This window comes from Camelus ferus, chromosome 13 (assembly GCF_009834535.1).
Source record: "Camelus ferus isolate YT-003-E chromosome 13, BCGSAC_Cfer_1.0, whole genome shotgun sequence".
NCBI lineage: Eukaryota > Metazoa > Chordata > Mammalia > Artiodactyla > Camelidae > Camelus > Camelus ferus.
Genome location: NC_045708.1, coordinates 38194942 through 38219890, shown reverse-complemented (window position 1 = coordinate 38219890; position 24949 = coordinate 38194942). Strand labels below are relative to the sequence as shown.

Genomic DNA, 24949 nt, shown 5'->3' with positions numbered 1-24949 from the left:
GAGCTGGGTGGGCCCCAACGATTTAGGGGTGAGCATGCCAACAGAGTGCCCTGTAACAAACTGGGAAGCACCAGGTGCCTTAGGGAGATGGGTGAGGTGGACACATCAGGGAAGTCTTCCCGGAGGAAGTGATGTCTAAGCTGACCTAGGGAAGGGCAACTGGAAATTTGTTGGGTTAGGGAGGTATGAGAGGTGGGGGTGGGGGAATAGAGAGTTCCAGGCTGAAAGAACAACTAATGCAAAGGTGGCTGAAGGAGCAGCAGGGAGAACAGGGTGGCCGGAGCAGTGCTAGTGAGGAGGAGGGGAGTGACCCAAAGCCATGAAGGAGTGTGAACAGAACTGGGGAGCCACTGAGGACTGCAAATAGGGAGGGACCCCCAGCAGTCTCAGCAGCCTGACTGCCCGCCACGGTGAGGGATGGAGGCAGCGGTGGGTGCCTCTCAGTGTCATAAGGGGTCACAATACTCACCTCAGGTGTTGGTGTGAGAACCAGGAGAGGGTCAGGAAGCATCCTTTTCCTCCTTCCCTGAGGAGCCTGGGCAGCTGCTGCCTCCCTTCCCCCACCCCTGCAAGTGGAGCAATTACCAGACTGAAACAGGCTTGCCCTGGAGTGCAGCCGGCTCCCGCAATCTCTTGACCAACAATCCCTGGGCCCTAGGGGTGGCCAGAGGGCTTGGGAGGGAGTCCCAGACCCCTGGCCTTCCAGCAGCTCCTCCCCAGGGCCCTCGAGGATGTGGGGGCCTCCCAGGAGCACCCAGCCATTGTGGGAGTAAGGGAGGCAAGGTTTCCTAATCTTCTCTCCCCATAAGTCACAGAGCCAGTAGGAACATTTGAAGTCATCCTCATGGAATCTCCCAGTCATTCTGGAAGCCTTGATCTAGCACCCCAGCAGGTGGCCAGCCAGGTTCCACTTGGATACCTCCAGAGATGGGGGACTCAGCAGCACAAATCTGAGGGCTGTAGCCATGGGGCGGGTCATGTTGAATCAAAGAGCCGTTACATGGACTGAATCACAGAGCCGTTACATGGACTGAATCACATTCGTGGCCAGCCAAAACCAGAGAACATTTTTCTTCCACAGGAGTTAAACCAGGTCTGTACCACGGAGAGCCACTGTGGGAGAGGGGAAACCCCACAAGGCCGACTCCCAAACCCCTGTTCCAGTCTTAACTCTACTCACCAGCCAGGCGGCTTGGCCAGTTATCTCCACCCACTGGGCTTTGTTTTCCCCGCCTGTAACTCAAACCGCTCAGCCCAGTAGGGTTGTCACTAGTCATAAGTGACTAGTGACCCCTTGAAATGTGGCTAATGCAACAGAGGAACTGAACTTCTTATTTTTAATTCATTTAAATTAAAATGTTAAAACCAGAAGCAGTTTTTCTAAGCATTTTTATATTGATTGCACATTTGAAATGGTAATATTTTGGATATACTGGGTTAAATTATCATTAAAATTAATTTCACCAAAAATGAACTTCACTGGCTTCTTTTGACTTTCCTTCTGTGACTACTAGAAAAGGCTCCCATTAGCATTCCGCAAGGCAGCGCTGACTTAGAACGTTAAGAATCAAAAGAGGTGGGTGTTCAAGTGCTTAGGGACAATTAAACTCCAGACAGATTGTGACTCCTACGGCTGCTGGGCACTTGGGAGTGGTGTTTTTTTTTTTTATCATACAAGCAAGACATGCTTATTCTAGAAATAATAGAGAATGTGGAAAAAAATTAAAAACAAAATGAAAATTTCATACCACCCAAAGACAGCTACTGTTCAATGTTCTAGCTTTTTTCTTGTGAATGTCCATATGACCTAGCATTCCCTGCAGACCCCCTACCCCGGCTTGTAGGTTCTCAGAAAGTCCACTCTGACAGCTTGGCCCAGAAGTCTGAGACCTCCAGGAGCCCTCACCAGCCAAATGGCAGGAGCTCGAGCCTCCTTTCTTGTTACTGTGAGTTCCAGGAGTGGCTGCTGTCTCACGTGGAATCCAGGCCCTCCCCACACTTGGCTCCCATTCTCCTTGGCCTCCGCCATCACCTGCAGTCACCCTGACGCTGCAGGCACCAGCCCAGAGAGGGGAGGGTCTGCTCTGTCAGCTCTTTTCAGCAACTCCTCCCCAACTGCCCCATCTCCGCTGCTCACCTCTGACTTCAGCCAGTAGGAAAACCCTTTCCATTTTGGGGGCTGGGAGCGAGGTTCCAGAGTAGAACTGCTTGGGTCTCAGGTGATGGAATTCTTTCCATTTTACCCATCAGCCTTCTCCTTTCCAGAGCTATGTCCAGAACCTGCATTCCCTCCCTTACCACATCCCATCTGTCCCTGAGTGGGCACCACCCCCGTGTGAGACCTCTTCTTCCTCAGAGAGGCCCTCCGAGGGGCCCTTTGCCCCTTTCTGAAATCTGATTTTCATCAGCACTCCTCATCTGCACAGTCCCTCAAGCAGGACTGTGTTTAACTGGACTGCAGACCTAGAGAGGGGTCACAGGGGTACCAGGGGGCCTCCACAGAGCTACAAACTATCCTGTATCTTGTTTTCCCCACTTAACTCTAAATAGGAACATCTTCCCAACGACACCATCACTTCTAACGGCTGCTTAGAACTCCACTGTATGGATATGCTATAACTTTTACTCTAGTCTTCACTGATGATTTAAGTTGGTCCCAGGTTTTTGCTCTTACAAACCACTTCAGTGACCCTCCCTATATATTTTCTTTACTTTGATATTCTCAGATTTAAGGAATTCTTAGTTCTCCCTTCTCAGACATCCAGCAAATTCTGCGAGATGAGTTGTGTTGGACCCCACTCTCCCCTGTGTCCCCCTTGGCCTGGCACTCAAGGCCGCTGACACTCCTGAGTTCAGTCTATCTTTTCTGCCCCACACATCACTGTACCTCAAATATAACCTAAGCACTGGCCACAGTAAATAGCAAAACGTCCTCAAACTTTCCAGCCTCTCGCCCTCCCTGTTGGCTTCTGGTGTCCCACTGCCTGGCACATCTGCCCCATCTCCAAAGAACCTCACATCCTAAGAACCAACTCAAATGCCCCCTCCTCCAGGTAGCCCTTCCTGATTCTCCTAGCTAGAAGTGACTCCTCCCTCCTCTGAATACAGATAGCACATTCTTGTCCCTTCCCTTATGTTACTGATGCATCCACCTGTTCACTGTTTACTTGAGTCCACTTCTGTCCTAGTGTCCAAGTCCATGTCCTCCTCCACCCCTCTGCTGGACCAGGAGCTACCTGAGGTTGAGGACTGACTCTGATTTTTTTCTGTGGGCACAGGGCATGGCACCAAGTGGGCTTGTGCTGAAGAACTGAACAACTACATGGATAAAAGGGAACAGGTCTGGAGTTGGGGACTGAGTTCTGGTCCAGCTGGCCTCTAGTGTCCTGTGTGACTTCTAGCAAGGCATCCTCTCAGGGCCATGGCTTTCCTGTGGCTTGAAGTAGTTGAACTTGGTTATGGGAGATTTTGTTGTGGTCAGAGGCCTGCCGGACCCTGAGTGGATGTGCTGGCCCCCTTCTGGGGATAATCTCTCTCATGGATAATGTTGTAGGGTGGCCCCCCATTTCCCCAGGCCACACAATCTCGTTATGAGCCCTTCAGGATTTATGTCTAAGACCCACCCTAAGCCCATCACTAACATATGGCGTCCTGGCAGACAGAGATGAATAGAGATTGTAAACATTGACTCATTCATTCATTTATTCACGTCTTCATTCAGCAAACCACACTCCAACTGGGCCCCTGCCTGGCTCAGTGGACCCAGCATTAAGTCAGACCCAGGCCCAGCCCTGGAGGCACTTCCAGTAAATATCAGCTCAGTGAGGTGGGGCTGGGCAGAGGGCCGCACAGGGGCTTTACCCTTGCCTGGTGGTCAGGGAAGGCTTCCTGGAGAAGGGGACCCTTAAATTATGTCTTAAAAGAGGAGTGAGCCTTTGCTACAGTGAGCAGGGAAGAGCAGGGTGTTCACAGGCAGTGGTTACAGCCTGGAGTGGGGGAGAGGTTTCTGTGCTCAGCCCTGAAGCTGGAGGCTGCCTGTATGTGACCTCATGATAAGAGGAGTGTGGATGGGGAGGGATTATCTGCTCTTGTTTACATGATTAAAACCAGGCAAATATTTCCCTTATCTGAAAGAATGAAAGGGCTTTGGGGAAAAATCCTTTTGGCAGCAAAGCAAAGTGCAAGCATCTCCGTAACTAATCTCTCACTCCCCACCTGCCCCACAGCACTCCTGCCCAAATAGTCATGTAATGAGTAGCTCTGGGGCTGACCTGCTCTGGTGGGCAGAGGGCCCGGGTCAGGGCAACAGGGGTTGGGGAGAGAGATCCCCAAGCCCCCTCCACACAGCCTCCCATGAGGGGAGCCTGGGTCGGGCACTAACCCAAGATGGCCACAGGGTGGCACCTCTCAGGGAAAATCTAACCATGGCCCCATTTTATAGATGGGGATCCTGAGACCCAAAGACGAAGGAGTGATCTGCTTGCCTGAGGTCACATGGCCATTGGGCAGAGCTAGGACTAGGACCCGGGTCACCAACTCCCAGCCCAGGGCTCTAACTCACTCACTCACTCACTCACTCTCACTCAGTTCGTTCTAAAGCTTGCAGTAGTCACCTGCTTGGTGGCAGCACCCAGCGCTCATGAGGCACTAGGGACCCACAGAGAAGTCAGATCTGCCTCTCTTCTCACAGGTCCTCAGTCTGATGTGAGAAACAGGTGACAGTGACAACCAGGGTTGTGACAGAGGCAGCCAGGGGCTGTGTGAGACCCAGAAGGGGCTCCTAACTCTGGTGAAGAGGCAGGTAGTCCAAGACAATGTCACCAAAGAGGTGATGCTGAGCTTGGTTTTACCTGGGGGGTAAGTGAAGGGAGCTGCTCAGAGCGCCCCAGACAAAGGAGAGAGCTCCCGGAAGCCTCCAGGTGTGAACGGGCTTGGCTGGTGACGGTGGGCAGGGTGGGGGGAGCAGAGCAGAGCGAGGCTAGACGGAGCCGTGGGGACTGGACTGCTGGGCGGATTCGCAGGCCTGCACTTGCCCCGGAGTGCTGTGAGGGTGCGGGGGCAGGCTGGGGGGTGGGGGCGAGAGCGGGTACGCCTGAGCGCCTGGCCGGCCGGCTGCCCGTGGACCTGACCCGCGTCACTCTCCCAGCTTGATGTCTGGCCTCGCCTCCCTGGATGCCAAGACCTCCAGCCGCCTGGGCATCCTGACTGTGGCATATTACCTGTGGACCACCTTCGTGGCAGTTATCGTGGGCATCATCATGGTCTCCATCATCCACCCAGGCGGTGCGGCCCAGAAAGAGACTACGGAGCAGAGCGTGAAGCCCATTATGAGCTCAGCTGACCCCCTGCTGGACCTCATCCGGTAACCCTCCCTGCTGACACCCTGCCTGGAGACGCCACGCCTGGGCTGGGGCTGCTGGCTCCACAAGCCCAGCCCCACATGGCAACCAGGGCGCAGGAGAAGGTGTGGGGACAGGGTGCTCAGGGTCTGCTCTTGATCACTCATGGTAATGAGGGGGTTGGCCACAGAGGTCATTCTCTGAGCCCTCAGCCCCCATGCTTCCTGCTGGGCTCACTCTGCACCATCCGCCCCCATCAGGGTGAGTGGGAGGGCACCGGGGAGGCAGGAAGGGCACCCCCAAGAAGCTGACAGCTGTGCAAAGACCCTTAGCTGGGAGGGAATATTGTGGAGGAAAGTCATGGCCTATTCAGTGTGACTGGGGCAAGAAGTGTAAGGAGGGGAGTGGACAGTCATTGCTGGAGAAGTTGGTTGTGTCCAGACCACGAGGAGCCTTGGGAACCAGGCCCCAAATTGTGTTTTATCCTAAAGGCTACAGGAAATGGGTTTTAAACACAGGAGTGGCAAGGTCCAACTCAGGAGGCTCACTCTGTCTGCCAGAGTGCTGGTGGATCAGAGTGCGATGCATGGTCCGAGGAGAAGACAGAGGCAAGGACTGGGCCAGGGTGCTGGCCAGGGACCTGGGGGAAGTAGAAAGACTGAAGGCTGCTCAGGAGGTAAAAATCAGCAGGAGATGGTGAGATGAGGGAGGGGTGGAGGAGGTGGTGGTGCTGATTGCAAGGACATGAAGGTCTCTGGCCTGAGCACCAGAGTGTACAGCAGTGTGGTCACCAATCCAGAAGACAGTGCTGGAGCAGGTGCAGACATCCCTGGGGAGATGTCAGCTGATGGTTGGCTAGTGGATTTGAGTCCTGTGGGGGAGTCTGAGCTGAAGACAGAGGTAGAGAGATCAGCAAATAGCTAGCTGATGACGGAGGGGTCTCCCAGCACCGTGTGGGTGAGGAGAGCAGGGCTGGGACAGAGTCCCAGGAAGCACCCCACTGGAAATGGTTTATTGGGCTCAACAGCCCCCATTAAACTTGCTCCCTAGACTCCTTTTAGTCCCTTTCATTTCCTCACCAATTTCAGCTGTAAGTAATCCAGTCCAGTCTAACATTAAAACTTCAGACTCTTCCAACTTAAAATGAGTCCTGGGGGAGGGTATAATTCAGCGGTAGAGTGTGTGCTTAGCATGCACAAGGTCCTGGGCTCAATCTCCAGTGCCTCCACTAAAAAATAAAATAAAGTAAAAAATTAATTAAAGCATACATAAAAAAACCTAATTACCTGCCCCCCACCCCAAATGAATCCTATCCTAGCCTTTTGCATCTGATGCAAACTTGGAAACTTGGAGCAGGAAGAAGGTCACAGATTTCTCTCTTTCTTACTCCACCTAATCCCCTATTGCTAGCCCTGGGGTTGGCGCAGCAGAAAGAGGAGCGGGAGTGAGCTCAAAAGATCCTCCTTTGCTGGTAGTGGAGTGCACTGGGGTAGGTGCTGCCTGGCTGTATTTCTTCAGGGGTGCTTTTGTGGGTTCTTTGGAGCTCACCCTATTGCTGGTGTCTCTCACCTTGATCAGGCACTCCCTGCTGCAGCTGGCTGCTTGCAATGCCCTCCTTAGGCCTGACCTCTGGTCAACTCCTCTGCTGGGGTCACCTCACCCCACTCCCACCCCACAGGTGATCCTCTTAGGCAGGGTCCCTCCTGCAAGGGCCACATTGGCCCATGGGAAGCACACAGTGCAGGCCTTTCCCAGGGCCTTTGGACATGAGTCAGGCACTAGCCCCTACATGCCTCAAATCTTAGGGGACACAGCCAGTCTTTGAGTGGTCCTCTTGGCATAAAGTCAGGGAGAAGAACTCCTTTACTCCTTTATGGGGATAGATGCTCAGCATACAATCTCTCTCTCTTTCTGTTTCTCTCTGTCTCTCTCTCAAGAAACTCTCACCCTCTGTAGCTATTAGCTGTTGCTGTGTAACAAACCAGCCAAATCTCTAGTGACTTACAACAACAACCGTAAATCTACAGGTCAGCTGGAAGGTTCTGCTGATTTGGACTGGGCTCAGCTCATGTGTCTGCAGGCAGGTAGGGAACAGCCGATCTAGGATGATCTTAGCAGAGATAACCCAGCTGTTCTTGCGGTCTCTCATCTTTCAGCAGGCCAGCCTGGATTTATTTTATGATGGTGACAGGATTCCAAGAGACAGCTAGCCTGGGCATATTCTTACGATGACGGTAGAGGAACAAGAGAGGAAATAGAAGCCTGCTAGTGTTTTACCAAGTTCCTGCTTTTGTCAAGTCCGCTAACATCCTGTTGGCCAAAGCAAGTCATGTGGCCATGCCCAGACTCAGGGTGGGAGGGGACTGCAATGTTACAAAGCAAATGCACACATTAGTCCACAGTCAAGGCAAACAAGCTACCACTCCCTCCATTTTCTCCATTCTCCCAGTTCTTTTTATCCTTTAAGATGTGTGATAAAATAAGGATCACAAAAATACTTGCAGTTTTATTCCTATTGGACGGTTCTTGCCCGTGGGTTATAGAGCCAGAGAGACCCAGGCAGACTCTGTTGTAGCTACAGTTACCTGCTGGTGATTTCATCCACACCATGGCGTTGAATACTTTCTGTACACTGACACTTCCGAATTTTGTTTCCGGTGGAAACCTCCTCCATGCACTCCAGATTGTTACATACACTTGTCCAAAGGCATCTCAAAATTAACTCATCCAAAGGTAAACTTTTGATTTTCTCCATAAATCTGCCCTTTCTTCAGTCCTGCCCATCTTAGTCTGATGTTTCTCATTCTCTCATATCCTGCATCCAATTTGTCAGCTCTACCTTCAAAACTGTATTCCAAATCTTGCCCCTTCTTTCCCCCTCACTCCAACCATTGCTCAGACCACAATCACCTCTCACTCGAGGGTCCAACATGTTCACCTGTTATCTCTCTGCTTCCCTTCAGACTGGTCTCAGCACAACAGCCAGAGGGATCCTTTAAAAAAAAAACCTGCACAACCCATCCGCAGTGTTCACCATGACCTACAGACTCTTCCTGATGCCCCAGCCACACACGTATCTGTCTCTGACCTCTGCTCTACCTCTTCCTCCCCTGGCTCCAGCCACGCGGGCCTCCATGCATCTCCCCAAACGTCATCAGAGGGTCCCACCTCGGTGTCTTATCCTCATGGCTGCCTCTGCAGGGAGAGCCCATCCTGTGGAGCATGTGTGGCTCCTCCTCTCTCCCGAGGGGCCTCCCAGCCTCCATCACTCTCTCTCCTCATGCTTGTATGGCTACCTGACATCCTGTCTGTGTATTTCTCTGTTTCTTTTTCTGTCTCCCCGACTGGAATAAAATATGCTCCAGGCCAGAGCTTTAGAAATCACCCCACCATATCCCAGAGCCTAGAACAGCCCCTGACACAGAGGAGGTGTGGAGTGTTTGCTGAGTACACCAGTGGGGTGCAGGCCATTGGCGGTGCTGGGGCTTGAAGCCCCCAGAGAAGAGACACTGGCACAGCTGAGCGTGCAGTGCGGAGGCTGGGGGTAAACCTCGGCCCACAGCCACCCTGGAGCTCTGGGCAGAGCTGATGGAGCAGGAGCAGAACCAGGAAAACAGACGTCCTGGAAGTCAAGGGGAGAGGAATTTCGAAAAGCTTTCATTTTTAAGATCCACTATGTCTAAGATTTGGTGACTCTGACTCATCATTTCTTGGAGCCTATGATTTGAAACAGCCTTTCGTTGTGGTGGAAGGAGGGTTGGTGCTGGGGAGCTCCCGCCCTCCGCACATGGCCTCCCCTGCTCGGGGGCTGAGGGCTCTGGATCTGACACACGTGTCAGAGTCAAATGTTCCAGGAGGAGTTCCTGCTCTCAGCTGCTTTTCACGTGGTGAAAATTGATCCTTCTGGTTTGAAGTTTTTCCCCTCAGTCGTTCTCAACCCCAAGGCAAGTTGTTTTGCAAAGCTGGGTGATTGGACATCACTGTCACCGTTTCTTAGTCAGAGAGTGGGGCTGCAGGGGAGATCACGTGCTCCTGCAGGGAACCCAGACCTTGGAGATGAGCGAGTTGGGCTCAGCTCTGCCCATAGGCTGCTGTGTGGCTCCGGGCAGGCAGCTGCCTCTCTGGGCCTGTTTCCCTTGAGGTTTTCAAGATCCCTTCTAGCTCTGTAGTTCTGAAATACAAAGTCCTAGAGGCCAGTGAGGAGGCCGCTGGGCAGGAGCAGAGGGTTCTGGAGGCGGGTTCTGGGAGATGAGGTTGTGAGGACAGTGCAGAGCTCAACCTTGAAGACCTTGATTACAGGCTGTTACACTTGAGAAAGGGGAGGCCAGTGAACTGGGGAAGGATGGATTGGAGCAGGGTAGAGTGGAGTGGACAGGATGTGCCCAGAGGCAAGGGGATGCCCTGGGAGGAGGCACAGTCACTTCTGTTCCACTCAGCCCACCTTTATTCAGTAACTGCTCTGAGCAAAGATACTGTGCCAAGAGCTGGGGGTGGGGTCGGGGGTGGTGGAGGGATAGGGGAAACATACAGTTCCCTGCATCTTACTGTCCACCAACTTAGGACAGACAGACTAGACAGGTGCCCTGGACAGCCACTCTCTGAGACCTTTTCTAGCTCTGACGTTCTGAGAGGCTGTGCAGAAAATGAGGACCCCAGCAGTGAGAGTACGAGCAGCCCCCTCACCCTTGCTCTGGCCCAGAGCAGCTGCCTACCAAATGTTGAAAACTGAACAAGAACACGGAAGAGGAACACTGGAAACTGGCGACTGGAGGCAGGTGTGACTAATGAAAAGTCAGAAAGATGAGGGGTCCCACTGAGCAGGGAAATAAGGCCCACAGCTCCCCTCAGGGTGGGAAGATTTACATCCAACTCTCAAAGATGATTCCAGAGGAACACAATGGGCCCTGTCCCTGGATGACTCTCCAAGACATGAGTTCATTTCCCAGGGCTCTGAGCAGGGGCTCCAGAAAGCTGACGTCTGCTCACAGCGCAGCCTCCCAGGAAAAATCCCAAGCGGAACACTAACAAGAGCTGGGCCCCTTCATTTTTTCCCAATCTTTCAAAAACACCAGAGAGATGAAGTAATGACTTGGCTCTACTTGTAGCTCCCAGTTACCCCCTCAGGGATTGGATGACGCTCTCGGGAGCTGTGTGTGGGAAGGAACAATTCCCACCTTTGGAGCTTGGGTTGGGGACACAGGATTGGGGTGAGTTTGGAACCATCACAGTGGGAACTGACAAATAGTGAGGTGGACTGTGGCCTTGTCCCAAGAGATGTGCGGGGAGGCCCAGGGCAGAGTGTGTGTGTACCCGATGGGCTGGGCTATTCCTATCTCCTAGGCACATTTGGTCTGCATTTTGTGTAACTGCCACCAGGAGCACAGGCCTCATAGGGCAAACAAGAAGGCTTCCCATGGGTCTTCAAAGCCAAAAGAAAATGTCGTATATTTTCCCATTTCATAATCAAAAATATAATTCCTTACTAAAATCTGAGGATAAGTTCATTGATAATTAGCCAAGCACATGTATTAGTCAGGAATTGCTTTCAGCTACTAATTAAGAGAAACTTGAAGTGGCACAGGCATAAGTTAAGGCAAAGGCCTGCATTTTCTCCCAAAGAAGCAGCCCAGAGGTGAGCAGCTCACGGTCTTCAGGATCCCATGTTCCCTCCCCCTCCCTGCTTCGCTGTACTTATTTAGCACTTGGCTTTTATCATCAGTGTGTCACATGGTTCAATAAGGTTGCTGAAGCTCCAGCTATTATGTCCAGGTTCCAGGCAGAAAGAAAAGAGCTGGAGGAAAGGACCAAAGGGTCCTGACTGCATGTGCATCTTTTCAAGATTTTTCCAGGAAACACAACCCAGTGACTCCCACTTACTTCACATTGGCCACCCTTTGGCAAGAGAAGTTGGCAAACAGCTTGACAACAAGGCCCTCTTGGTCCCCATAACATCCCTGGGTTTCTGTTAGTGAGGAAGGAGAGAGAATGGAGACTGGATAGAGAGCTAACCATCCCAGCCATAGCACATATTTTAAATTATTCTCATTTTAAAGGATGTTGTAAAGAGATGTACATACCAGGTATAAGTTTCATTCAGTTTCTTACATTTGACCTTTTGATGGCTCTCTGTTTCTGCTCAGGCTAAAGCAGCCTTCCCTCTAAGTTTCATTAGAAAAACCACTTTGTCACTCGAACCTGCCTAAACTGTAACCAGGAGACATCTTCAAACCGTTGCCACTTGGTGCAGTGTGGGCCTCCTCCACTCCAGCCACGAGCGCCCCGGGCCGGGGGCCACGCACTCTGGCAGGCTGTGGGCCTGGCATGAGCCTCGGGTCTGCTCGTTGATGTCCAAAGCCCTTGCAGGCAGCTATTATTCTGGTGGCAGAAATCTGCTCATAACTCACTGAAAAAGAGCCTCATGTGAGCTTCTGCAATCTCAGCTCCTGACCCTGCTTCTTCTCTCCCCTTGGACGAAGCTGAAATCGGGGTAGAAGCTGTGAGCATTCTCTACCAGTTTTCTGCCTTGGTAGCTCATTCTAAGCCCTCGTCCTCCTGCCTTATGCTTACACTGAACCTGCATTTTAGCAGCAGTGAAAACTTTCCAACAGTGGCTGCTGGGGTGTAAAGTTGAGAAAGAATGCACACTCATATTCATGGATATAACTCAGCGTATGTGTGGGCTGAGTCTTGAAAGAGAGACTTGCCAAGAACAAGCGGCAAGTTGAGTGGGAAGGAGGATCCAGGCAGAGGAGGCAGTGTGAGCACGAGGCACGTGGCCTGTTCAAACATGGGAACAAAAATTCTTGTTAGCATCTCAGATGCAGGATGGATTCCTAAAGCAGAGTGTAAAGGCAAAGACCTCAATAGGAACTGCAAATTGCTTTACACAGAGTTTGCTGCCAGAACCACGTGAGGGTGCCCACATCACCAAGCCTCCCGGGCGGTGTGTATCGTCATTTGAAAAATTCTTTACTAGTATGATAGGTGAAAATTTATCAGTGAAGCCGAATATTTTCAAAAAGTTTTTTTGGCTACTTATGTTTTTCCTTCTGAGAAGTGAATTACCCGGTCATAATGTTCCATCATTCTTCTATTGAGGTGTTAATGTTTTTACAGTCCATTTATTTATGCAGCAAATAGTAAGTGCCTGTTAGGTGCCGGGCACTCTTCCAGGTGCTGGGGACACAGCGGAGAACAAAACAGAGATCGCTGTCCTCCAGACAGCTAATGTCCCAGCGAGGAAAACAGTGAACACCGCGAGGCCAAGATTTGTAAAAATTCTTTGAACGTTTACAACGATGACATTTGGTCATATACGTCGTTGTTTGCTTTATTATTTTATTTGTATTATAATCTGTCTTAGCGAGTATCTTAATTTTTTTTACCTTTTTATTTTGGTGTAATTTTAGGTTTACAGAAAAGTTGCATAGAGTCCCCAGCTTTGCCTGATGTTAGTAATTTATATCAAGCACATTTGTCAAATTTAAGATATTAAATCAGTACAAGGCTAATAACTAAATTGCTTCATTGGATTTCACCAGGTTTTCCACTAGTATCCTTTTCTGTCCCAGAATCTAATTCCAGGATACCAAGTTGCACTTAGGAAATTCTTATTTTTAATGAAGTAAAATCTATTGATTTTTTAAAATTACTCATTTTGTTCTTAGAGAGTCCTTCCATATTCTAAGAGCTGATGAAATATTAACCTATATTTTCTTCTAGCTTTTTAAGGCTTCATTTTAAAAATTATTTGTTCCTTTAACCCATCTGGGATTTATTTTGGAACAAAGTGTACATAAGGCTCTAGCTTTTAGCATTCTGAATAGTTGGTCAGCTGTGCAGTTCTCTAGAATGAGTCTGTCTTTATTTACCGATTTGTGCAGCAACGTCAATCAAATACGAAATACTTAGATGTCCCAGGTTCTGTCTCCACGCTACAGGCTCCATTGCATTGATCCTTCTGTTGACGGCTGTGTCAGTAGCTCACTGTTTTGACAGTTACATCTTTATAGTGTATTTTCATTTCTGATAGGACAAGACCTCCTCCTCCTTTAGCTTCATGAAAACAATATGAATAAGAATAATGATCCCATTTATGTGCCAGGTTCTGTGTTGAGAGCCACAAATAAGATATGGATGACCAAGTCCCGCCTTCAGGAAAGCTGGTCTGTGGGGGAGGCAGACACGTGAGCCAGTGCCACCGGGCATCGCGTTGGAGTGCAGGCGCCCCACAGGGGAAAGGCCACAGGGTCGACCTGGAGCAGTCAGAAAAGCTTGGCCTCTGCTTGATTGGAGCAGGAGTTAGCCAGAGAAGTGGGAAGGGCATTTCAGGCTGAAGGAACAATGTGGACAAAGGCCTGGAGCTGGAAAAGTATGCAGCACATCATGGGAATTGTATGCAGTTAGTGTTGGAGCTTTAAGGGCTGGGGGTCGGGGTGGGGGTGGTGGAAAGAGGTCTGACTGCAGAGGGAGGTGGGGCTGGGTCATGGAAAGCTGCCACTGCCAGGGAGGTGTTCAGATAACCCCAAGGGCGCTCCCGCTTTGGTTCCCTGGAATTCTTCAGTTGCTGACTCTCTTTCCAGGAACATGTTCCCAGCCAACCTGGTGGAAGCCACATTCAAACAGGTGAGTGGGTCCCTGGGCAGTGGAGGGGTGGGCAGGCACAGCCAGCGGGCCTTGCCAGGAAATAGCAGGTTTGCCCAACCAGTCTCCCAGCCTCCTGAGGAGCAGGATGCTCCAGGGGAGGGGAGGTGGGAAGACCTAGATCCTGAATGCCTCTTATGGCCACACCCCTGCCCTGGGTTCCAACTTTTTATGAAGAATTATGAGAAGCCCCAGCTGGGTACCCGCTCTGCTCTGTTTACACCTGTGCTCACACAAACTCCATCTCTCTCAGTCCTCACATTCACCCTGCCCCGAGGTAGGGCCAGCCCCTGTCCTGGAGGAGGAAACTGAGGCTCACAAGGATTAAAGGATTTGCCTAGTAGCTGGAGGGAACAAGGGATCCCAGACCTGTCTGCTTCTAAGCCTGCTTTCTCCATCTTTTTAAAGTAATCCTTTCCCTCTAATAAAAATAGTAATAATGCTCACTGTAAAATGTTAGGAAAATACTAAGAAACATAACGCAGAGAATAAAAATCACCTCTAGTTCCTGCACCTGCTGATAGTAGTGGTAGAAGGTATGTTTCTAGTCTCTTTTTTTTCCCCTCTGCGAAATGTTTTTAAAAAATAAAATTGGGATCATAGTATATATACAGTGTGCATCTTGCTTTTTTCCCCACTCCCATTATATCATGAGCACTTTCCATGGTTATTAAATGTTTCTTAAGAATACAGTATTTTCTGATGGTGTAATAGCATGTTATAAGGCTGGGCTGCAATTTATTTCCCCATTTCCACTTTTGGTTGGTTTCCAAGTTTTCCCCTTTTAGAAATTATGGTAAACAACCATGTACACCAATCTTTGTCTGCACTTTTAAAAATTTCCGATTCTTTTCTTCTTCTAAAATGTCAGCCAGTTTGCTGACTCCATCCAACAGGCATTTCCCGATCCTCTTCCCTGTGCTGGGCCCTGTATTGGGCCTGGAGACACAGAGGAGGTGGCTGAGGGTTGAAGAGTCTCTGAAGTAAGGAGCTGTGAAAACTTGAGCTAATCACTGAATCTTTCCTAACCTCCTAGGTCTTCATCTATGAAACGTCCAAGTCATGAAGGGCCCTGAATACTAGGCTAGGGAGTTTGGATGTTATTCCAACAGTGATGGGGAATTATTGAAGATGTGAGAGAGAAAGAGAGAACACTGCTTTACTTCATCCTTGCCTGGAATACCCTTTATCTTTTGGCAAACTCCTACCCATCCTTCAAGACCCAGCACCTAGCACAGAGTGTTCAATACAGGAATGATGCTGATGCTGATGACAATGATGGTGGTGATGGCAATACTAGCAGTAGTGGTTACATAAAGCTTATCATGTGCTGGGCACTGTTGTCAGCACTTTACATGCACTGTCTTATTTAACCTGACAAGGTAGATAACCATTATGACCCCATTTTACAGACAAGGGAACTGAGCACGGAAACTTTAGGTCCCATGAGTTTTCTGGGTTTTTCCATTGCACAGAAGCCTTGCCTTATTGATGCTATGGTGTAGGGAGGATAGGAGACCCCCTTGCTTGGGCTCCTAGTACCTGAGGAATGACAGGAAAAGACCCAAGGAGCTGGGGAGGAAAGGTAGGCAACTCAGCTACTCAGTTCTTGCCAGCTGGGGCCTCATCTCATCAAGAGAGCTCAGGGCGAGCTGAGCTTTTCAAACTGAAAGTCCAAATTTCCATCAGAGGAAGGCAGGCCTGGCTGGCTGCTAGGTGGATGGATAAAAGATGGTTGGAAGGGGATGAACAGGTGAATGAAGGGTTATCTAGGTAGATTATCCAGGTAGGAAATGGATGGATGGTTAGAGAGCGGCCTGGGTGAGTATAATGGTACACAGACAGAAGAAGAGGGAAGGAGGGATGGAGGGAGGTGTAGCTGGGTAGTGTGTAGATAGATGAAGCAATTGCAGTTTTGTTTTTCTGAAATAGTGATAATAATCCCTGTCCTGCCTGCTTCACAGAGTTATTGTCAAATAGTTCATGAGCAGATGCAAATGTGCTTCCAGGATGTTATTACTGTTGTTGTTGTTGATATTAATAACAACACTTGGCTCTGACTCATTCCTAATTGGGGTGTCACCCACCAGTACCGCACCAAGACCACCCCCATCATCAAGTCCCCCAAACTGGCATCAGAGGAAGCCCCTCCCCGGCGGATCCTCATCTACGGGGTCCAGGAGGAGAATGGCTCTCGTGTGCAGAACTTCGCCCTGGACCTGACCCCACCACCCGAGGTCGTTTACAAGTCAGAGCCTGGCACCAGCGACGGCATGAATGTGCTGGGAATCGTCATCTTCTCTGCCACCATGGGTACGTGCCACCTGCCACCCACCCTCCGGCAGTGCCCTGGAGCCTGGCCTCCTTGCGTTTACCCCTCCCCACATCCCCGTGTCCAGTAACCTGAATAGCCTGGAGTCTCCCCATCTTCCAGATGGTTCCTCCCTTTCCTTTCCAATGGCTCAAGCCTCCATTCGATTGGGGGAGGGGGTGCCTCCTGCCCTCTTCCTCGTTGGAGGTAATGTTTCTTAATCAGAATTCCCCATCCTTGTGTTCTGTTTGCCTCCAGGGGCGTCAGCCCTCCCTCAAAGAAGACCACGCCTCTGGCCCCCTCCCAGCTGCTGTTAATTTAAAGCCCTCACTCCTCCCCTCCAGCCTCAACTGCAGGCCTTCTCACTGGCCACCTCTCTCTGCAGACCACTTCTCGGGGCCCCCTGACCACACCTTTCCCTTTGCTACTCTTCTCTGGGTCCCCAAGTCCCACCACAGGCTACATACCAAGAAACTGGTGAAGCTTAACTTGTACCAGCCCCTGTGGAAGCCTGTATCATTTTTCCTTTTTTAAATTTTGTATCCTTTTTCTTCAAGAGGGCCCCAAACTGTGTGAGCTTCAGAAAATCCACAAAACCTGTGGATATGCCCCTGCCTTCACTGCCTGCCACCACCACCACCGACATCCACACATATTTTTTTATTCTTTGGAGTCTAGGAATTCCTAACCTCTCCACAACAATCTAGCTTGTCAGTCCCCACCTTGTCCTTCTGGGCCGGGCCAGGGGTCATCATGACTCTTAGTATAAAATTGGCATCAGCTTCCCCACCGCACCAGCCTGGGCCTCAGGGGGCCTCTCTGGCTTCCCTGGCTGCTTGCAGGGTTTTCTTCTCAAGTGCAAAGCCTCCCCATCCTCCTGGTTGCTCAGGCACAGAACCCGGGGTCAGTTTCTGCCTCGCCCTCTGCCTCAGCCCACTTCCAAATCCCAGCACGCCCACCTCTGAAATCTCTCTCCAATCTGTGCGCTTCCTTCTGCCCGCCGCCCGAGCCTGGTCCAAGGCCGTCGTCATCTCTCACCTGGTTTCCGCAGAAGCTGCCTGAAGAGTCCCCTGTCCTGGTGTGTCCTCCCCATGAGGTCACAAAGTCCCACATAAAGCCTCCCTTGGCTCCACTGCACTCAGAGATGGGTCCAAACAGCCTGCAGAGCCCCGCGCTGGGCCAGCTCGTCCTGCTTCTCTGGTCCCGCTCACTTCCCGCCTCCGCCGCGCACGCGGCCTGTCAGGTCCCTCCCCACCTCCCCCAGCTGGGCTGCTCCTGCCCCTTCCTCTCCCCTGCACCTTCCTCATCCTTGAGGGGCTCTAGATGAGCAGCACGTCCTCGGGAAAGTCTCCCTGACCCCCTAGACTGGTCAAGTCCTCTGTGTCACTCCTTAAACGTCTGGCCTGAGGCAGTTACGCAATTGTGTGGCTGTTTAATGCCTGCACGGAAGCTGTGTCCACTCCCTGCAGGCAGACAGACCTTGTTCTCCATTTATCCCCACAGCCACCACGTGACTGGCTTGTACAGGTGCTCAGTAAAGTCTGCAGGAGAGATGGGTAGACTCATGGATGAATGGATGGACGGTGATGGATACTGAATTTCTTATCATCTTGGTCAAAAGACCAGGCACACAGAGGGGCCAGGACCTCAGAGACTTCAGTGTGTGAGAGGGAGGTGTTTGGAAGCGCCTTCAGCCCATCTGTAAATCTGTTTCCAATCCTGGACTTTCTTCCTCCTCCCCAGCCATTGCCCTCTCTTAGCAATTGGCAGAGTGAAAGAAACCTTTGAGACCCTTTGACTCAGTTCACTGTCTACTGAGCACGTGTAACTGTCCACATGTTAGTTGTATATTTGTGTGTGTGTGTGTGTGTGTGTGTTCGTGTGTCCGAGTCAGCACGTGTCGCGCCCATGTGTGCCCAGCTCTAGAAATGTAAAAAGGCCAGCGCTGCCTGAGCCTAGTGCGGAAGGGAAAGAAGGATGGAGGTGGGAGTCATAGACGGGGTCAGATCAGTGGGACCTGAAGCGCAGGGAGCTTGGTTATGGTCTACAAGCTCAGGGAAGCCAGTGTAGGGTGTCTGCAGGGAGCATTTTTATCTTAAGAAGATGGCACTTGCTCTGATTGGAGCAGGGTTAGAGCAGGTTAGATGAGAGCCCTGTGGGGAGGTCACTGCCCTCGCTCCAGCCTGGAGGCTGAGGAGGAGAGGAGAAGTGGAGGGGAGGTGCCGGTGCATCAAAAGCTGCTGGGAAGCCCGCCAAGCGCTGAGATCTGTGCATTCCGCAGCTCGTCCCTGCTGGGCCACCAGCGTGCATGGGCGTGGGCATGTCTGCATCCTGGTCTGCGGCGTCTGTGATGTGCTGTGTCCCTCTCCCCCCACCTGCAGGCATCATGCTGGGCCGCATGGGTGATAGCGGGGCCCCCCTGGTTAGCTTCTGCCAGTGCCTCAATGAGTCTGTCATGAAGATCGTGGCGGTGGCTGTGTGGTAAGTCTGGTCATGGGGGGCCGGGGCAGGGTCCTCGTCTACCCACCCCACCCCCTGCCAGATCTGCCCTGGGCAGTCAGAGGGACACCATGGGCCCATCCTCTGCTCTCACAGGAGTGAGCAGAAACCTGCATGGGAGGCTGCATGCCCCTGGATGTCCCAGCCCTGACCAGCCCCGGTTCCAGCTCTGGGCCGGCCGCTTCTGGCCCCATCAGGCCCACTGGAGGAGAGCTAAGAGCTAATAAGCCTGGGCCTGCTCTCCCATCCTCAGTTTCCCCATCACATGGGGCTTCATCAGCTCAGCTTTCGGAGAAAGGAAACACTGGAAGTGACAACCAGCTGCTGCTCCTGGGTTCAGATTTCGGACCTTAGGAATCTTCTAGTCCAACCTTGCACAGTCAGATGGGGAAATGCAGAGGCCTGCCAAGGTCACCCATGGGCCTGTGGCATTGCTGGGCTGAAATGCAGGCCTGAAAGTGGAGAAGGCAGAGGCGTGAGAGGTTGTGCTGGGCTGGGCTGGCTGAGGTGGTGTTAGTCACACCATGTGCTGGGCACCTTGATACACAGTCTTATTCTGTCCTCATAGGAGCCCTAGGAGGCTCAGGGGGGGTCAGGCCAGGCAGTGATGTGGTGCCAGGATCGCCTGGAATCTTTGGCTGCCCAGCACTGAGTTGGCTGCCTGGCCAATTCCAGGTACTTCCCCTTTGGCATCGTGTTCCTCATCGCTGGCAAGATCCTGGAGATGGACAATCCCACAACGGTTGGAAAGAAACTGGGCTTCTACGCGGTCACGGTGGTGTGCGGACTGGTGGTCCATGGCCTCTTTATCCTGCCCCTGCTCTACTTCTTCATCACCAAAAAGAACCCCATCGTCTTCATCCGAGGCATCCTCCAGGCGCTGCTCATTGCGCTGGCCACCTCCTCCAGGTAGCCCTGGGCAGCAGGCAGGATGGGGGAGGAGGCCGTCCTTCTGTCCAGCCATCATTTGCCCATACCCACAGAACCACAAAATGTGTCAGCGTGACCTGCTTCACAAACTTGGGGGTAGCTATGGTAACAAGACCTATTCTTGAAAATGCAATGCTTGAGCCCCCACCTGCCCGAATGGCAGAAAGCCCTCCCCAACTTGCCCACCTCCCCAGGGTTCACTCAATCTGCATGGGGTCAGCTTCCAGGCACCAGTGGCAGAGAGAGCTGAAGAGTGATGAGTCTGCAATCACTGTCACCTGTCGCTGCCATGCAGTGCTTCTGCTGGAGTCAGGCCCTGTACTGTTTAGGGACCTTGCCTGTCTTCTGTCACTGGGACACTGGCAGGTTTCCCCATCACAACCATGGCAGTGTCTCCAGACAGTGGGAATTTGAATCACGGTTCTGTTACCCACTAGCTGTGTGACTGTGGGCAAGTCACTTGACCTCCCTGGGCATCAGTTTCCTCATATACGGATTGGGGATCAATGTAGCCTCCGCCACAAAGGGTCGCTGTGGGGATGAACTGAGATAACCCACTAAGGCCAGTCTGGGCTCAATGAAGGAACACCTGCCCAAGGATCCCAGACCGCAGCTGAGTGCAGAAGACCCAGAGTCATGCAAACCCAGCTGTTGAGCAAGGGGGAGGAAGGAGGTGGTCACTTACTGGGCATCTAACCCTGTGAAGAAAGAGTGGTTCTCCCCACAGAGAGTGTCCAAGTGCCACGTGGGGGAAGTGGCCCAAACTTGAGCCCAAGACTTTAGCACCAAAGTCCTGGCTCTTCTCTCCATCCCTTACTGCTCTCTCTTCCCTGGGCCTCGGCTCACTAATCTGTAAAATGGGATGAGGGCCACCACAGACCCCTTTCCCCAGCAGCCACATGACCCACCCTTGGCAGCAGAAGCCCTTCGTGCAGGACTCAGGAGGAGTAGAACCCCAGCGAGGAAGAGCCCTAGAAGCCTTGTCTGGGAACCCCCACCCAGGGCAGAGGGAGGTGGAGAGAGGGAAAGACAAAGCCCCAGGCACCTGCCAGGCCCCGTGCTGCTGGCCAAGCCCTGCTGGAGCCGCCCGCCCTCACCATTCCCCGCTTGGCAGAACCACAGCCCTGGGCGCAGCACGCCCGGGGCCCAGGAGGGCCTCTGGCAAGTGGAAGTGGGCTTCCCAGGCAAGGGCCTGTGGGAGAGGAAGGGCTCTGGGGCCACACTAACCTGGGTTTCAGTCCCGACACTGCCACTGGGAGCTCCGGTGACAAACACAGTAACAGTAAGAGCACCACTGACAAGCGCCTGTGACGTGCCAGACGCTGTTCTAAGTGTCGCCCGTTGACTCCTCCTACTGGCTCTGCAATGGACATGCTGTTTGGGACAAGGATACTAAGGAGGTGCCAGGGCCACTCGGCTAGTGGGAGGCTGGAATCTGGCCCCAAGGCGTCTGGCCCAGAGCCCTGTGTTGACCTCTCCACCTCCACTTGCTTGCTAGCTCAGCACGGTCCTGAGATGCTGGGTCAGCCCCTCCTTCCCTCAGTATCTACATTTGTAAATGGATCAAAGCCCTGCCCTCGCAGGAAGCTGTGAGGATCAGATGAGAGTTTGTAAAGTGTGGTGCCTGGCACATAGTAGGTGCTCTGCTAGTGGTAACGGCCTTCCTGGCCTGTGTTTGTATCGGTGAGGTGGGGGGGTGTCTCTGAGGCCCTGGGCCTGGGCGAGTCTGGCCATGTGACCATTTTCAAAGCCCCTTCAGCCTGTTCTCCCCCTACCCCAGATGGGCCAGCTGCCTGGGGTTGGGGGGTGGGGAGAGCGTCCATCCCTGGCTGGCGGGCACCCTGGAGGCCCTGACCATCCTAAGGAGGGTGGTCGGCAGAAACTGGCCCCTCTGCCCACAGCTCAGCCACTCTGCCCATCACCTTCAAGTGCCTGCTGGAGAACAACCACATTGACCGGCGCATTGCCCGCTTTGTGCTGCCCGTGGGCGCCACCATCAACATGGATGGCACCGCGCTCTACGAGGCTGTGGCCGCCATCTTCATTGCCCAGGTCAACAACTATGAACTGGATTTCGGCCAGATCATCACCATCAGGTACACTCCTGACACCTCACACCCAGTGTGTATTGGGGGTAGGGTGCACTGGAAATGCCTTCAGGATTCTTGAGCTGAGGGAAGGGGGCTGGGGTGAGGGGAGCAGGCCAAGGGGAAGGCCTCACATGCCAGCCTGAGGTACAAGTCTGACCCTGGGGACCAGGCCCCCAAGGGAGGCTGGGCAGATCTCTGCCAATGGACAGTCAAAGTCTCTGTGAAGCTTCCCAGAAACTTACAGAGGCAGTGGCTCCAGACACAGGGATTTCCACTAACTGCTCAGGAGGTTCTGCTGAGGCCAAGGATGGGGCCTCTGGGACCACAGGTCCTTGAGGGGACACATGCCCCCTGCCCCAACAACTTCTTGATGTGACAGTCCTAACAACTCCTGCCCCACGATGCCATCCCCAGAGGCCCTGGCATTCTGGCTCCTTCCTTGGGGCCAGGGCCCAACAACGCTCCCTGCCCCCCCTGCAGCATCACTGCCACCGCGGCCAGCATCGGGGCAGCTGGCATCCCCCAGGCCGGGCTCGTCACCATGGTCATCGTGCTTACCTCGGTGGGACTTCCCACAGACGACATCACCCTCATCATCGCTGTCGACTGGGCTCTGTGAGTGGGGGTGCTGCTTGGGCAGCAGGCCCGCGGGGTGGGCTGGGGAACTACCGTGCTTTGGCACAGTGCAGGTACAGTACTATTGACACCGGCCCAGCTATATAATTTGTGGGGCCCAGCTTTCAAAAATGAAAAAGCAGGATCCTTTGTTCAAAAATTTTAAAGAATTTCAAGAGTGGGAGCTGAGCATCAGACCGAGCCCAGGCCTTCTTAGCACAGGCCCTGAGCCACTGCACAGTCATGTGCCCGAGAAGCCCGCCCCACATCCCCCGCTTCAGCACCACCAAAGGGGTGGTGGGCGGGGAGGACCAGGAAAGCGCCTGGCTGCGGCTCGCCCTGGCAGCCATCCCGTGTGTGCTGCCTGGGTGAGCACTGCCCTCTTCCAGCTCCCCTTACAGCAAAGTGCCTCCTGCTCGCCGCTCACCGCCCACCCTGTCCCACTAGGGACCGTTTCCGCACCATGATTAACGTGCTGGGTGATGCACTGGCTGCCGGGATCATGGCCCATATCTGCCGGAAGGACTTTGCTCAGGACATGGGCACCGAGGTGAGAACAGTGCCTCCCTCCCAGCGCAGCTGCCCAAGGGCCTGGGGGTGGAGCCGGGGTTGGGTAGGCAGGGCACCACATCAGCCACCCACCAGCTGGGCAGCCCTCAGCCGATCCCTCCATGCCTCCAGGCTTTGGTCTCCTCATGGGCACCAGGGGTGACAGATTTCCCTAACACCTAGTAGTTGAGCACCTACAGTGCTGATCCAGACACAGGAAGAGCAGTGGTGAACAGAGTCCACTCCTTCAGGGAGCCTGTGCCCTAGTGTCCTGCCAACCACAATGCCAGCATTTGTACGTCTGCTCAGGGCTTCGTGGTCCTCAGGGCTCCTTCAGTAACCAGGTGGGCCAAGCTGCCCCACTCCATGGGGAGGATGCTGAGGCTCAGGCCAGGGAGCCACCCGTTCCCTCACTGGACCCCGTGGGTCAGGGGTCCTCCTCTACAAGGACAGTCCCAGGAGGTGGCAGGACAGCTTGGAACTAGAGCCCAGAGAGGCCCTGTGACCTATCAAGTTTCCACAGCATGTCTGTAGGAAAACCAATCATGTTGTTCCCAGCCCTATGCTGGTTCAGTCCTCCCTAGTATCTAACCTCAGTCTCTCCTGCTGCTGCCAAGACTGTTTCCCTTCCCCAGAAACTGCCACCCTGCGAGACCAAGCCTGTGAGCCTCCAGGAGATTGTGGCGACCCAGCAGAATGGCTGTGTGAAGAGTGTGGCTGAGGCCTCAGAGCTGACCCTGGGCCCCACCTGTCCCCACCATGTCCCTGTCCAGGTGGAACAGGATGAGGAACCAACCACCTCCAGTCTGGACCACTGTACCATTGAGATCAGTGAGCTTGAGACCAATGTCTGAGCCTGCAGAGATCCAGGGTTAGGGGCCAGGGACAGGATCTCAACTCGCTACTTTCCTGAGCATGGAGGCCAGGCGCACACAATTGAGAGACGGGCTCCACTCAACAGAACATGGAGTCTCAGAGAGGGGCAAGAGTGTATGTGGGAAACCCAGCCAGACAGTGACGGGCAGACATCACCCAAGCCTGGCTGTGACATTTCAGCAGACAGAGATTATGGTCCTTACTTTCCAGATACAGAGTTGAGGCTCTGAGGGCTGAAAACACCTGCCCCAGGTCTCAGAACAAGTAATGTCAGGGCCAGGACAAGGCTAGTTCAAGTTCAAGCTCTAGTTCAAGGCTTTCACTTGGAGGACAGGGATGCCTACATGGCCAGATGCCCAGATAGAGAGGCTCTGCCCCTCTCCAGGAGCCCCGCTGTTTTCAATTTATGAAGATGTAACAATGTCCTGGTTCTGCCCCAGCTGTGTCCCAGCCCAGGCCAGCCCCCACCCTGCCCCATAACACGTGGCCTCAGACAAACAGCTCTCCCCAAGGATGGGCCCAGTCCAAGGCCAAGACCTGCTGCCTTCCACATGCCACAGCCCGTCCCATCGCCTGTCCTGTTACCTCTCACAGATCACCTCCAACATGGAGACAGGGATGTCGTCAGTCTGGGCTAGCCTGTCCCTGGACAGGTGGGCCAGCTGGGACTGGGAAGGCAGGCTCACTGGGATGCTATAGTCAAGCTGCCCACGTGGCCCTGAGGTCAGCACTCCCCAAAAGCCTGCGTGATAGAGTGGAGGTAGATTTTCTATTCCTTTCTGTGTTTGCAAATTCAGTGATAGCTAAATAAAGGTATTTTTTTTTTCAAGTCTTGTGGGCTCAGCAACCATACTCCAGCCAGCATCTCTTTATTGGACTAATAGAGGCTGTCAAAGTGCAGACTGGTCTGTCTGGGCAGCCAGAGTTCAGACAGGCCTGTCCAGGAAACCAGAATGTAAACAGCCTTGTCCGTGTAGCTAGAGTGTAGACAGATCAGCCTAAGCCGTCAGTGTGTGGAGAGGCCGGCCTGGGCAGCCAGAGAGCAAATGAGCCTGTCCAGGTGGCCAGAGTGAGGACAGGCCTGTCTGAGCTGTCAT

The 24949-nt window shown here is 52.9% G+C and overlaps 1 protein-coding gene and 1 long non-coding RNA gene across 4 annotated transcripts in view; one reads left to right on the top strand and one right to left on the bottom strand.

Moving 5' to 3' along the window:
- The window catches only part of SLC1A7 (solute carrier family 1 member 7), a 44767-nt gene extending 20172 nt beyond the window's left edge, over positions 1–24595 (top strand). Inside the window, exons 3-11 of one of the 3 annotated variants that reach the window (XM_006180146.3) lie at positions 5147–5362; positions 13922–13964; positions 16073–16295; positions 18675–18774; positions 19468–19701; positions 21624–21818; positions 22293–22427; positions 22875–22977; positions 23612–24595. In XM_006180146.3, the coding sequence (XP_006180208.1) occupies positions 5147–5362; positions 13922–13964; positions 16073–16295; positions 18675–18774; positions 19468–19701; positions 21624–21818; positions 22293–22427; positions 22875–22977; positions 23612–23830 (1468 nt within the window). In that variant the 3' untranslated portion in view covers positions 23831–24595. Of the gene's footprint in view, positions 1–5146; positions 5363–13921; positions 13965–16072; positions 16296–18674; positions 18775–19467; positions 19702–21623; positions 21819–22292; positions 22428–22874; positions 22978–23593 lie in introns of all 3 variants that reach the window. The other 2 variants (XM_032494300.1, XM_032494301.1) reach the window with 2 other exon arrangements.
- Positions 12715–21585, bottom strand: LOC116668004. Its single transcript, XR_004325027.1, has 2 exons — positions 20950–21585; positions 12715–13702 (listed from the first exon to the last, which is right to left on the bottom strand). It is a non-coding gene; the product is annotated as an uncharacterized LOC116668004 (long non-coding RNA).
- Positions 24596–24949: the final 354 nt, after the last annotated feature.